This window comes from Polypterus senegalus, chromosome 6 (genome assembly GCF_016835505.1).
Source record: "Polypterus senegalus isolate Bchr_013 chromosome 6, ASM1683550v1, whole genome shotgun sequence".
In the NCBI taxonomy this organism is placed as follows: Eukaryota; Metazoa; Chordata; class Cladistia; order Polypteriformes; family Polypteridae; genus Polypterus; species Polypterus senegalus.
In genome coordinates, this window is record NC_053159.1 from 189,356,750 (window position 1) to 189,370,817 (window position 14,068).

General features: G+C 43.8%; 1 protein-coding gene across 3 annotated transcripts in view; it reads left to right on the forward strand.

The window, feature by feature from the left end:
- cerkl (ceramide kinase-like) overlaps positions 1-14,068 on the forward strand; it is a 225,457-nt gene that overhangs the window by 112,119 nt on the left and 99,270 nt on the right. For 2 of the 3 annotated variants that reach the window (XM_039757749.1, XM_039757750.1), the window contains one exon: positions 7,834-7,965. The exons of the other annotated variant lie outside the window; for it this stretch is intronic. In XM_039757749.1, the coding sequence (XP_039613683.1) occupies positions 7,834-7,965 (132 nt within the window). The remainder of the gene's footprint in view (positions 1-7,833; positions 7,966-14,068) is intronic. 3 annotated transcript variants of the gene reach the window in all.

Consider the following 14,068-nt stretch of genomic DNA (forward strand, 5'->3'; position numbering starts at 1 on the left):
AGCGCCATCCAGTGAGTTTGGGGGTCTTTACTGGCACTTGAGCAGATCAGATGTTTCTACACACTTCAGAATTCATTGTGCCGTCAGCAGTCACATCATCAGTGAAGAGAAGTGTGCCAGGACCTGTGGTAGTCATACATGCCCAAGCCATAAGACCCCCAGCACCACCATGTTTAACAGATGAGGTGATCTGCTCTGAATCTCGGGCAGTTCCTTTCATCTCCACACTTCACTTTCTCCATCATTCTTGATGAGGTTCATCTTTGTCTCATTGGTCCACAAGAACTTCTCCCAGAATTCCTCAGGCTCTTTGAAGTCCTTTATCTCAAACTGTCATCTGGCCCTCCTGTTTATGTGGCCTCCATCTTTCAGTGTGTCCTTAGTGCTTCTATTCATGATGTCTTCTGCTGATAGTCGTCTCTGACACGTCCACATCAGCCCCCTGAAGACTGTCGCATTTTCTTGACCACAGTGAGGATTCTTCTGTCCTCAGCAGTGGAGGTCTTCTTTGGCCCACCAGTGTATTCTTTCTTCTTCTTGATATTCCAGACAGTTGATTTCGGCCAATCTAACGTCTTCCTGATGTCTCTAATGGTTTTATTCTTGTGCAGCTGAGAGAGGCCTGCAGCTCCTTGGATGCTCACCTGTGTTCTTCTCTGACTTCCCAGATGAATTTTCTTTGCACTCTCCTGGGTAGATTTTCTACTCCGAGTTTTCTCTTTTTTGGAGATGATGGCTCTCATGTTGATTCACCAGAGTTCCAAATTGCTTTGTATCATTCCTTGGACTGAGTTACTGTACTTCAGTAACTTTCTGGAGTTTCTTTTGATCAATGCATGGTCTGTTGCTTGTTGAGACCTTGTCACCATCACCTTCACATTTCTGAAAAGGTCCTACTGAAGTGATGTTTAGAGTCAACGGGGCTGGCAGCCATCACATTTGGATGTGTCGTGTCTCATTAAACCTGGTGTCATTTGCATTGGGGTCATTGGTTGGCTGGCTGACTGAGTGATGAGGGGGGCAATTACTTTTTCACATGGTGAACTTTTTTTCTTCTGATAAACCAAATGGTTATTTCAAAGCTATGTGTCATTGCGTTTACTCAGGTTGCCTTTTGTATTCTACTGAATCTGCTTGGCAATTAGAAACAATGAAGAGTTATGAATAGGGAAAGCTGAAGAGGGGGGCAAATACTTTTTCACAGAATTGTATTTACTGGTCCTGCAAATGTCTTGCAGGTCCTCTTCAGTCCTCAATGCTGATATGAACCAACCTTGGACTGAAAAGGTGCCAGTCTACTCAGTTGGACTGACCCATCTGGTCACCTCAGTAATGTCCCTCGTCATCACACAGACACAGAGAGAACATGTGAACGCACTGCAGTGTCAGGTGGCCATCTTTATTTAGTTAAGTCAAGGCAGTGACCCGATATTACATGACATGCGCAATGCAGCCTGGCATCACCTGTGCCATATTTCATGCCCACGGTACTCTGTGCAGGCTGACGTGTCTCCACAGCTGCCCGCTCTCTGGTGCCCCCCCCTTTATTTTTCCCACCTAATTGCCCTTTTCTTCCATCCACCACTGCTGGGGGGAGCCGTGTGCTGCTAGATTAAGGCTTCCCTATCGCTAACGCATGCTGTTTCAGATTTACAGCCAGATGTACAGGTTGGCAGAAGATCTAAGAAAATGTCACCAGCGTCACCTCATTGTGCTGGGCAAAAGTCAGCGACGTCACCGAAATGCGGGTGGAGGTCTGTGAGAGAGGAAGGCCCCCGTGGTGGCACTGGACACAACTTTGTGTGTCTTGTCTTTCCAGAGTCACTTCCTGGAGGGACTGAAAGGGAAGGATTGTTCTTGTTTTAAGGCGCAAACCCCCCCAACATACATGTGACTCTGGGGACATCTGCAGGCTAATCAATCAAACAGGACTTGTAATCCACACTCTTAATAGCTCAAGACTTTATTGGTTCATCACCAGATGATACGGTGGTGGGTCTTGGCAGAAGATCTCAAGGGCCGCCCAGAAAGTTCTTCTGACTTGAAGGAGCCTCCCTCTCGACGACAGACCCACCGAGGCCGGGAGTCACAGGGGGGCTCAATGAGGTGGACCTCCACTGGACAGGCATGGAGTGCCAGACAAGGGTCCAAATGCAGTCATCACTCATTTAATATCCATCCATCCATTATCCAACCTGCTATATCCTAACTACAGGGTCACAGGGGTCTGCTGGAGCCAATCCCAGCCAGCACAGGGCGCAAGGCAGGAAACAAACCCCGGGCAGGGCGCCAGCCCACGTAGGGCACACACACACACACACACCAAGCACACATTAGGGACAATTTAGGATCGCCAATGCACCTAACATGCATGTCTTTGAACTGTGGAAGGAAACCCACGCAGACACGGGGAGAACATGCAAACTCCACGCAGGGAGGACCAAACATTTAATATAAAAAATAAAATATCAAGCTAGAGGGCCTAAGCATTTGTCTATCTGTGATATAGTGCCTTTCATATCAATCTATCTGTATGTCTTTTTATTATATAGTGCCTTTCCTATTTGGCTGTCTGCTATATAGCACAATTTCTATTTATTATATAGTGCCTTACACATCTATCTATCTATGTGATTATCATACAGTGCCTTATATATTTATCTACATTTAATTTTTATCTATTAAAATGTGTAAGGCACTATATAAGAAAGGTGCCTTATGATTGGGTGCTTGATGTGAACGGTATCATATAATAAATATGTAGATTTGAAAGGCGCTATCTAATAAATAGACAGATGTGTAAAGCATTCTATAACAGAGTTCAAAGGCACTATATAACATACAAACCGGATTCCAAAAAAGTTGGGACACTAAACAAATTGTGAATAAAAACTGAATGCAATGATGTGGAGATGGCAAATGTCAATATTTTATTTGTAATAGAACGTAGATGACAGATCAAACGTTTAATCCGAGTAAATGTATCATTTTAAAGGAAAAATATGTTGATTCAAAATTTCACGGTGTCAACAAATCCCAAAAAAGTTGGGACAAGTAGCAATAAGAGGCTGGAAAAAGTAAATTTGAGCATAACGAAGAGCTGGAAGACCAATAAACACTAATTAGGTCAATTGGCAACATGATTGGGTATAAAAGAGCTTCTCAGAGTGGCAGTGTCTCTCAGAAGCCAAGATGGGTAGAGGATCACCAATTCCCACAATGTTGCGCAGAAAGATAGTGGAGCAATATCAGAAAGGTGTTACCCAGCAAAAAACTGCAAAGACTTTGCATCTATCATCATCAACTGTGCATAACATCATCCGAAGATTCAGAGAATCTGGAACAATCTCTGTGCGTAAGGGTCAAGGCCGTAAAACCATACTGGATGCCCGTGATCTCCGGGCCCTTAAACGACACTGCACCACAAACAGGAATGCTACTGTAAAGGAAATCACAGAATGGGCTCAGGAATACTTCCAGAAACCATTGTCAGTGAACACAATCCACCGTGCCATCCGCCGTTGCCAGCTGAAACTCTACAGTGCAAAGAAGAAGCCATTTCTAAGCAAGATCCACAAGCTCAGGCGTTGTCACTGGGCCAGGGATCATTTAAAATGGAGTGTGGCAAAATGGAAGACTGTTCTGTGGTCAGGCGAGTCACGATTCTAAGTTCTTTTTGGAAATCTGGGACGCCATGTCATCCGGACCAAAGAGGACAAGGACAACCCAAGTTGTTATCAACGCTCAGTTCAGAAGCCTGCATCTCTGATGGTATGGGGTTGCATGAGTGCGTGTGGCATGGGCAGCTTGCATGTCTGGAAAGGCACCATCAATGCAGAAAAATATATTCAGGTTCTAGAACAACATATGCTCCCATCCAGACGTCATCTCTTTCAGGGAAGACCCTGCATTTTCAACAAGATAATGCCAGACCACATTCTGCATCAATCACAACATCATGGCTGCGTAGGAGAAGGATCCGGGTACTGAAATGGCCAGTCTGCAGTCCAGATCTTTCACCTATAGAGAACATTTGGCGCATCATAAAGAGGAAGGTGCGACAAAGAAGGCCCAAGACGATTGAACAGTTAGAGGCCTGTATTAGACAAGAATGGGAGAGCATTCCTATTTCTAAACTTGAGAAACTGGTCTCCTCGGTCCCCAGACGTCTGTTGAGTGTTGTAAGAAGAAGGGGAGATGCCACACAGTGGTGAAAATGGCCTTGTCCCAACTTTTTTGGGATTTGTTGACACCATGAAATTCTGAATCAACATATTTTTCCCTTAAAATGATACATTTTCTCAGTTTAAACTTTTGTTCCGTGATTTATGTTCTATTCTGAATAAAATATTAGAAGTTGGCACCTCCACATCATTGCATTCAGTTTTTATTCACGATTTGTATAGTGATTTGTATAGTGTCCCAACTTTTTTGGAATCCGGTTTGTAGATGTGTAAGGCACTATATACTAGAGAGCTGTAAAAGGTGTCTTATGATTCATAGCCAGGTGAGAAACCGTATAAAAGAAATAAAAAATGTGTCTTATGATAGATAAAAGACATTATATAAGAAATAAACATGCAGGGCATCGTTTAAAGCAGTGGTTCTCAAACTGTGGGGCGGGCCCCCCTAAGGGGGCACAAGGTAACAAAAAGGGGGGTGCGAAGATGTGAAAAAAAGAAAACAAGAATCGAAAATATGAAAAATACATCTATTGAAACCAAAACAAATTAACTTAAACTACATTCTGATACTAGAACAATAAATATGGAGTTAGATAAATGTCGATAAAAGTTAAGTAGGTATAATAAAATATGCATCTATGATATATCATTGATTAAAAAAGAACAAATTGGTATTAGTGGGCTCCTTTCAAAAAAACGTTAGAGGGGGCGCAATTTAAACTGTTATGAAAACTCGGGTCGCAAATACTTAAAGGTTGAGAAACGCTGGTTTAAAGGTAGATGTTAAAGTTGTCTTAATAGATAACAGATAACAAGATGAAAGGCAATATGTGATACATCTGAAAGGCACTATATGACAAATAGATGTGTATAAGATGTGAAAGGCGTCTTATGATTGATAGACACATCTTATGATATTATAACTTGCTTTGTAAGTCACCTTGGATAAAGGTGTCTGGTAAATAAATAATAATGTAAAGATAGATATGAAAGGCACTATATGATAGATAGATAGATAGATAGATAGATAGATAGATAGATAGATAGATAGATAGATAGATAGAATGAAAGGCACTATATAATAGATAGATAGATAGATAGATAGATAGATAGATAGATTTGAAAAGCACTATATAATATACAGATGTAAGGCACTATATAGGAGATGTAAAAGATGTCTTATTATAGACAGATAAAAGGTGATATATGATAGATGTGTAAGGCACTATATAATATAGACCAGGGGTGCTCAATGCGTCGATCGCGATCGACCGGCATATCGCAAATATAGTGCAGGTAGATCGCGTTGCATTCAAAAAAATATATATTTTTAAACGTTAGTCTATCATATATCCTTCCTATGGCATTTGCCACTTGATTGACATACAGGACGGCCAGTCTGAGATCTCTTTTCTTCTAACACACAGGTCATCCCGCACGCACAATCAAACGCGCTAGCTACTGCAAAACTCCGGCTGTGATCTAGTTAGCCTTCCAATTTATATCGACTAAAGAAGGGATTTTAAAAACAATTGCTTGGGGAGGATATGGGCTGGATGTCGAATTGGAAGAGGATTTTTTCTCACAGCGTCACATTCGAAGTGCGTTTGTCTGACGGCGGAGGTTCGATCCCCGATGAGGAGTGAAGTGAGTGTGTACGCCTGATGAGCCCAAAATAGGGTGAAACACGTTTCGCGTACTCTTTGCATTATTTGACAGTTAACTATGTAACATTCTATGATCTGCTTCTCGCAACTGAGAGGGCACCCGTGGCGCATGTCTGCCGACTTGCAGATCAATCACATGCGTTACCTGTTAGGTAACCACCCATACAATAAGATTGTGATTCAGACTTCGAATGTTATATATATATATATATATATATATATATATAAATATATATATATATATATATATATATATATATATATATATGTGTATATATATATATATATATATATATATATATATATATATATATATATATGTGTGTGTGTGTGTGTGTGTGTGTGTGTGTGTATATATATATATCATTTTTAATGTAGGTAGATCATTTCGACCTGGTCATTTTAAAAGTAGTTCACAAGTCGAAAAAGTGTGGGCACCCCTGATAAGGACAAATGTGTAAGGCATTATATGACAGATGTAAATGATGTCTTATGACAGCCAGACAGATTAAAAGCCCCTATTTGGTAGATTTGAAAGGCACTATATATCTGAAAGATTTGTAAGGCAGTGTCTAGTAGATACAGTAGATGTGAAAGTCGTCTTATTATAATAAACAGATGAAAGACGCTATACCGTATAACACAGATGGATGTTTAAGTCACAATACAATAAACAGGTGTCAGAGGTGTCTTTAGATAGCTAGATGCAGGAAATGGCACTATATAACAGAGATGTGAAGGGCATCTTATGATTTATTGGTAGATAAATAAATGTGTAAGCAATCCATAATATATATTGAGTTTGATGTAAAAGGCGCTATATAATAGATGGATATGCAAGGCTTTGTATAATAGATGTGAAAGCTGCCTTATGTTCAGCAGATTGGTGTGAAAATCTTTTGTAGTGAATATACAGACGTGAAAGGTGCTATATAATAGATGTGTAATGCACTATATAATCGATTTCAAAGGTGTCTTTTAACAGACAAATTTCAAAGGCACTATATAACAGATGTATAGATTTGATGTTAGATATATAGATAGATGTGTAAGGCACTATATAAGCGATAGATGTGAATGATACCTTATGATCAGTAGATAGATATGTAAAGCACTTTGCTGTCGATGTATAGATTTGAAAGTTAGCTTGTGATAGACAGACTGTGAAAGGCACTATATGACAGTCTCTGCCCTGGTCACACGTGACTTCACTTATTTTGGCGCCATCAACCCCATAATCACCGCCCCCAGTCCCCCCTGCCGCTCATTCACTCCCTCTCTGCTGACCCCGACTAACAGCCCCGGCTCCCTGCAGCACCTGCTCCGGCTGCGGCCTCCCTGTCGATGGCCTAAATTGCAGTATCAAATCTCCGCGCCAACTGTGAGGCCGCACTGCTGTCGAGTCCCCACCGGGAGGCGTTCCCGCCTCTGACATCCCCTGGGAGACCCCAGTTGCCTCCCCTGGTCCCCGTTTGGTGTTCAACTGTGACCCCTCACGCCCCCCCCCCCCATTCTGGACTGGGCGTTGCTGTCCAGGCGCGCCTCTCCCCGGACTCATTAGCAGGTGAGGTCAGCGGCCGCCCGGGGGGTCACTGGAGTGTCGGATTCAGATAACGAGCGTCTGCAGAGGGGAATTCACTCTAAATGGATTATCAGAGTGTGCTGAGAGGGGAATTAAAAAGACAAAAGACGGAGGCTCAGAGCGCTGAGGAGAAACTTGAACCCACTGGGCGCCGCTGGCAGCTGCTGTAGTGCATGCAGCACAATTTATGGCGCCTTTTACAGGAGAGCACCTCTGGTGGCTCCCCATCCTGCCTCCTCTTCCTTTATCTTGGCAGCCCTTCAGGTTTGCCCATCTGACTGATGCCCTTCTCTCAAGTTACAGTCTGTGGCACAGGGTCGAGCATGTCATTCATGTGCCACCAAGACCGCCGGTGACACCCCTCCCAAAAATGACGTCTTCTGTTTATTTTTTTTTCTAGCATATTCTGGCAGACCAAAATCCCTCAAGGTGTTTGTGAACCCCAACAGCCACAAGAAAGAAGCAAATGATGTTTACCAGGAGCAGGTGGCACCACTCTTTCGGCTCGCCAATATTCAGAGCGACGTCACAAGTAAGTCCCATCCTGTGGTGCATATAAAGCCTTCAGTATATAGCGCATTTCACCGTAAGTGCCTGCAAGCTCACTAATGTGTTCTGTGCATAAATGCTGGGTGCCAGAGGGGCTGCTTGTAGAAGAAGATGCGTGTCACATATATGAGATTGAAACAGACAAAGAGCACCTTACTGGGTAATATGTAATTGGCAACATGGTGGCATAGAGGTGGGTGATGCTGGCCTGCAGTTTTAAAACCCAGGATACAAATCCCAACCTGGCATTGCCCATGTGGCATCTACATGTTTTCCCTGTGTCTCCAAGCCTGAGTGAAGTCTGTCTTTTCTTTTCATGCTTTCCAGTCTGGGCACTGCCAGTGTGGCATGTGCATGTTCACCCCATGTCTCAAAGTCTGGGTGCTGCATGGGTGAATTTTGCGTGTACTTTTCATGTTTTCTAGCCTGGATATCGCCAGGGTGGAGTTTGCATGCTGTCCCATGCCTGTGTGGCATTTGCACATTCTCTCTATGTCACCCTTCTCAGGCAGAGTTTCTCCGTGGGCACTGCCATGGTAAAGTTTGCATGCTCTTCCTATTTTTCCCACCTTGTCTGCTATTTGCATGTTATCTCACATCTCTCAGCTTGGGCACTGCCCATGTGGCATTCCCATGTTTCTTCTATGTCACCTGTCCTGGGCAGAGTGTGCATGTTTTTTTTCTTTATCCTCTAGCCTGGGCACTGCCAAGGTGGAGTATACATGTTTTCCCATGTCTGCCAGCCTGTGCTCCATTTGCATGATCTCCCCATGTTATCCATCCTGAACAGAGTTTGCATATTCTTTCTGTGTCTTCTAGCTTGGGCACTGCCAGGGTGGAGTTGTTCTCCATTTTCTCCCATTCTGGGCATTGTATGTGTGGCATTGGCGTGTTCTTCTATGTCACCCTGCCTTGGTGCAGTTTACTTGTTCTTTTTCATGTTATTTAGCCCGGGCATTGCTTTTGTGCCCTCTGAGGTGTGTTTCATGTTCACTCCCATGTCTCACAGCCTTGGTACTGCTGAGGTGAAGCTGGCATATTTTCCTGTGTTTCCCAGCTTGCATGCGATTTGCATGTCATCCAATGTCTTCCAGCTTGGGTGCCATTTGCATGAGCACTGGGTACTGACAGTTGGCACTTGCGTGTTCTCCCCATGTCTTGTAGCCCGCATACAGCCAGGGTGGAGTTGCATTGTTCACCCCATATCTCACAGCCTTAGTGGAGTTTGCATGTTCTTTCCATGTCTGCCAGTCTGTGCTCCATTTGCATGATCTTACCATGTTATCCACCCTGAACAGAGTTTGCATGTTCTTTCAGTGTCTTCTAGTTTGGGCACTGCCTGGGTGAAGTTTGCATGTTCTTCCCATTTCTCCCACCTGGTGTGCTATTTGCATATTCTCCTGTACCTCGCAGCCTTGGCACTGCCTGCATTTCATTTGCATGTCATCCCCATGTTGCCCAGTCTGGCCAGAGTTTTCACGTTTTTCCCTTTATCTTCTATCTTGAGCACTACCAGGGTAGAGTTGCATTGTTCACCCAGTTTCTCACAGCCTTAGTGGAGTTTGCATGTTCTTTCCATGTTTCCTAACTTGGGCACTGCCACGGTGGAGTATGTTTGTTCTTCCCATGTCTACCTTCCTGTGCTCCATTTGCATGTTTTCTCACATCTCCCAGCTTGAGCACTGCTTGTGTGTCATTCCTGTGTTCCCTCTATGTCACCCATCCTGGGCAGAGTATGTATGTTTTCCTCTAGCTTGGGCACTGCCAGGGTGGAGTTTACATGTTCTCCATTGTCTTCCAACTTGGGCATTGCACGTGTGGCATTGGCGTGTTCTCTCATGTCACACAGGCTTGGTGTAGTTTACTTCTTATTTTCATGTTATTTAGCCTGGGCATTGCTTTTGTGCCCTTCGAGGTGTGTTTCATGTTTGCCCCCGTGTCTCACAGCCTTGGTACTGCCGAGGTGGATTTGACATATTTTCCTCTGTTTCCCAGCTTCTATGCCATATGCATGTCCTCTAATGTCTCCTAGCCTGGGTGGAGTTTGCATGTTTTTCCCATGTCTCTCAGCTTGGGTGCCATTTGGATGAGCACTGGGCGCTGACGATTGGCGCTTGCGTGTTCTCCCCATGTCTTCTAGCTCGCACACTGCCAGGGTGGAGTTTTCATGTTGCCTCCTTGTCACCCAGCCTGTTCTTCTTGTGTCTTCTAACATGGGCACTGCCTGTGTGATTGCTTGCATGTTCTCCCTGTGACTGTTTAGGTTTAGGTGATCTGGTAAACCTGCCAAAGTTTTGCACATCAGTGTAACTGGCACCTCTAAATTGGCTCTGTTTTTGTGTGCCTTATGATGGACTGGCACTGCCCTGCACCTGAAGCTGCCAGCACAGACTCCCAAAGACTTGATCTGAACTGAAGAAGAGGGCATTAAGGTCAGGTTGGGGAACATGCACTGGAACACCCACTACACTATGAAACAGCTCAGGTCCTGGTTGGCAAACCCCCCCCCCCAGGCAGACACGCGGCAGATATTTTATATAGCACCGTTCAGAATAACAGGAGGATTTTTAAGAAACGAAGAAGAATCCCAGATAATGCCAGCTGTTCATTTATTCTGTCATGTACCAACAGCAGAGGGCGCTCTACTTGTGTCTGCTATTGACGACTCCAAAACACAACATGAATTAAACAGTAAGGGAATTTCATATCTGAAGAAGATGAAGAAAGGATGAAAAGCCTGAGTATAAAGGTGTTGAACCCTTGTCTGGCCCCTTCCTTTCACCCCCCACTCCATCCCCTCTGGCAGCTCCTGCACATTCTGCACCAACATAGGGCCAGTAATGCTGAGGTGACCTGGCAGCCCATCCAGAGTCCTCACAGCTCCCCCTGGTGGCCTTAAATATTCCTGCATTGCCAATCCCTTGTTAAAGGTGATGGGTCTAAGTGCGGTTCACAATACCTGTGGCGCAGGTCAAGCAGCGCCCAACGACATCCGTCACGAAATGCCCTTTAAGTCCTCAGACAACCCTCATCCTAGCCATAGTGCAGCCAGGCATGCAATGGACATTTCGTGACTGGCATTGTGGGCATTTTGTGTTAGATGAGTGACCTCGCTGGCATTGCAATTACACTCTCTTTCATTAAGGGAGCTCTCAGCTGCTATTATGTGTGCCCTCTGGTGGTCAGGAGGGGTTACCATATGTGTTTATCCTTGCCCATCTCTCTCTCTCTTTCTCTCTTTCTTCCTCTCTTTTTCTCTCTCACTTTCTGTCTCTCTCTCTGTCTGTCACTGGGCAGAGGTCCGAGGTCAAATGCCAAAAGGGACTCTGCTCTGTTGAACCCTTGACGCCCTTAACCTGCAATTACTGAGTGCTTTGAGTAGTGAGAAAAGTGCTATATAAATGCAAAGAATTATTATTATTATTATTATTATTATTATTATTATTATTATTATTATTATCTGTCCTCCAGCACCCTGTTAGAATGCCACACACTCCCACTCCGGTCACAGCTCACTCTCTTATCTTTGTACTTATTTTTCTACATATTGCCCATCTTTGGGTCACTTTTACTCCACATCTCCTGGGTTTCCTTGCACACCCAAATTCAGTTAATGAGTAACATTACAGTTTGTAAAGCCCCACCACTAGGTGGCACTCCATATTGAAACTTCCAGGAACATCTCCTACCCTTAAAGATTATATCGCTACTTTCACATAAAGAGTTGAACCGTTAGATGGGACCCCTTTTTGAAGGCCCCAAGGCTATGGGTGCAGAACATTACAGCTTATAAAGCCACACCACTAGGTGGCACTCCATATTGAAGTTTCCAGGAACGTGCTGTAAAACCTTAAACCTTATATTGCTTCTTTCACACAAATATTTTAACCACTAGATGGCGCTCCTCATTGTAGGCCCCAAGGCTATGGGTGCAAAACATTAAAGCTTACATAGCTCTACCACTAGGTGGCACTCCATTTTGAAGTCTTAATGGTTGTGGTGCCGAGCTTTAAAGTGTATATAGCGTCTTATAGATAAAGTGTACCCACCAGGTGGCACTGCGTATTAAAGGACCCGGAGTTCTTCTGCACCTTTTGTTTTGTTCTATTGTATTGTTGCTCTGGTTTTGGTAATGTTACGGTGCATGTTAAATGTATGTTGTTTTTTGGCCTGTGCACCGGGGACTATAAGGAACGAAATTTCATTCAACCACTATGTGTGTGGATGAAGGACATTAAAAGTTGAGTTCAGTTGAGCTGTGGTTTTTATAGCTCCTTGCACATAAAGAGTTGAATCACTAGATGGTGCTCTTTATTAAAGACTCCAGGGCTGTGGTGTAGAACATTAAAGTTTATATAGCCCCACCACTAGGTGGCACTCCATATTAAAGCTCCCAGGAACATATTTTAGAGCACTGAAATGTATATACCTGCCTACACATAAAGACTTTAGCCATCAGGTGGTGCTGCTTTTTTGAAAGCCCCAGGGATGTGGAGTGGAACATTACAGTTTATAAAGCCCCACCACTAGGTGGCACTCCATATTGAAGCTCCCAGGAACATATTGTAAAACTTTAAATGTTATATCATTACTTTCACATAAAGTGTTTAACCACTAGATGGGACCTCTTATTGAAGGCTATCGGTGTACGTAACTCTACCACTAGAGCCTTCAATAAGAGGTCCCATCTAGTGGTTAAACACTTTATGTGAAAGTAATGATATAACATTTAAAGTTTTACAATATGTTCCTGGGAGCTTCAGTATAAAGCTTACTTACACACAAAGTTTAACCACCAAGTGGCACTCCATATTGAACATCCCAGGTTTATGGTACAGAATATTAAAGCTTTATGTAGATCCTTACCCATACAGAGTTTAACCACCAGGTGGCGCTCCTTACTGAAAGCGCCAGGGTTGTGGTTTAGAACATTAAACTTTATGCAGCCCCACCACTAGGTGGCACTAAAGCTCCCAGGAACATATTTTAGAGCATTGAAATTTAAATAGCTGCTTACACCTTTGAGATCTGATGTGTTTTCGAAGTGTTTCATTAAGTTTTTGGAGCACTTTATTTAACATGATCATTCATATGTCATTGTGCTGATTCCATACACAAAGCATGACAACACATTTAAGATGCATACTTAAAATAAGATGTTTTCTTACAGAATTATGAAAAGAATTATTGAATGAAGGCACGATGGCGCAGTGGGTAGCGCTGCTGCCTCGCAGTTAGGAGACCCATCTGGGTTCGCTTCCCGGGTCCTCCCTGTGTGGAGTTTCCATGTTCTCCCCGTGTCTGCGTGGGTTTCCTCCCACAGTCCAAAGACATGCAGGTTAGGTGGATTGGCGATTCTAAATTGTGCTTGGCGTGTGTGTGTGTGTGTGTGTGTGTGCCCTGCGGTGGGCTGCCGTGCTGCCTGGGGTTTGGTTCCTGCCTTGCTCCCTGTGTTGGCTGGGATTGGCTCCGGCAGACCCCCGTGACCCTGTAGTTAGGATATAGTGGGTTGGATAATGGATGTATAGATGGAGCTTACACATAAAGACTTTAGCCATCAGGTGGTGCTACTTTTTTGAAAGCCCCAGGGATGTGGAGAGAAACATTACAGTTTGTATAGCCCCACCACTAGGTGGCACTCCATATTGAAATTCCCAGGAATGTCTCCTACCCTTAAATGTTATATAGCTCCTTACACACAAAGTTTGACCAGCAAGTGGCACTCCATATTGAAGGTCCCAGGTTTATGGAGCAGAACATCCATCAAAGCTTTATATAGTTCCTTACCCATACAGAGTTTAACCACTAGATGGCGCACCTTATGAAGGCCCAAAAGCTATGTCTACAGAACCTTACCGTTTATAAAGCCCCACCACTAGGTGGCACTCCATATTGAAGCGCCCAGGAACATATTTTAGAGCCTTAAAGCTTATATAGCTCCTTACACACAAAGTTTGACCAGCAAGTGGCACTCCGTATTAAAAGTCCCAGGTTAATGGTGCAGAACATCCATCAAAGCTTTATATAGTTCCTTACCCATACAGAGTTTAACCACTAGGTGGTGCTCCTTATTCAGGACTGCATTG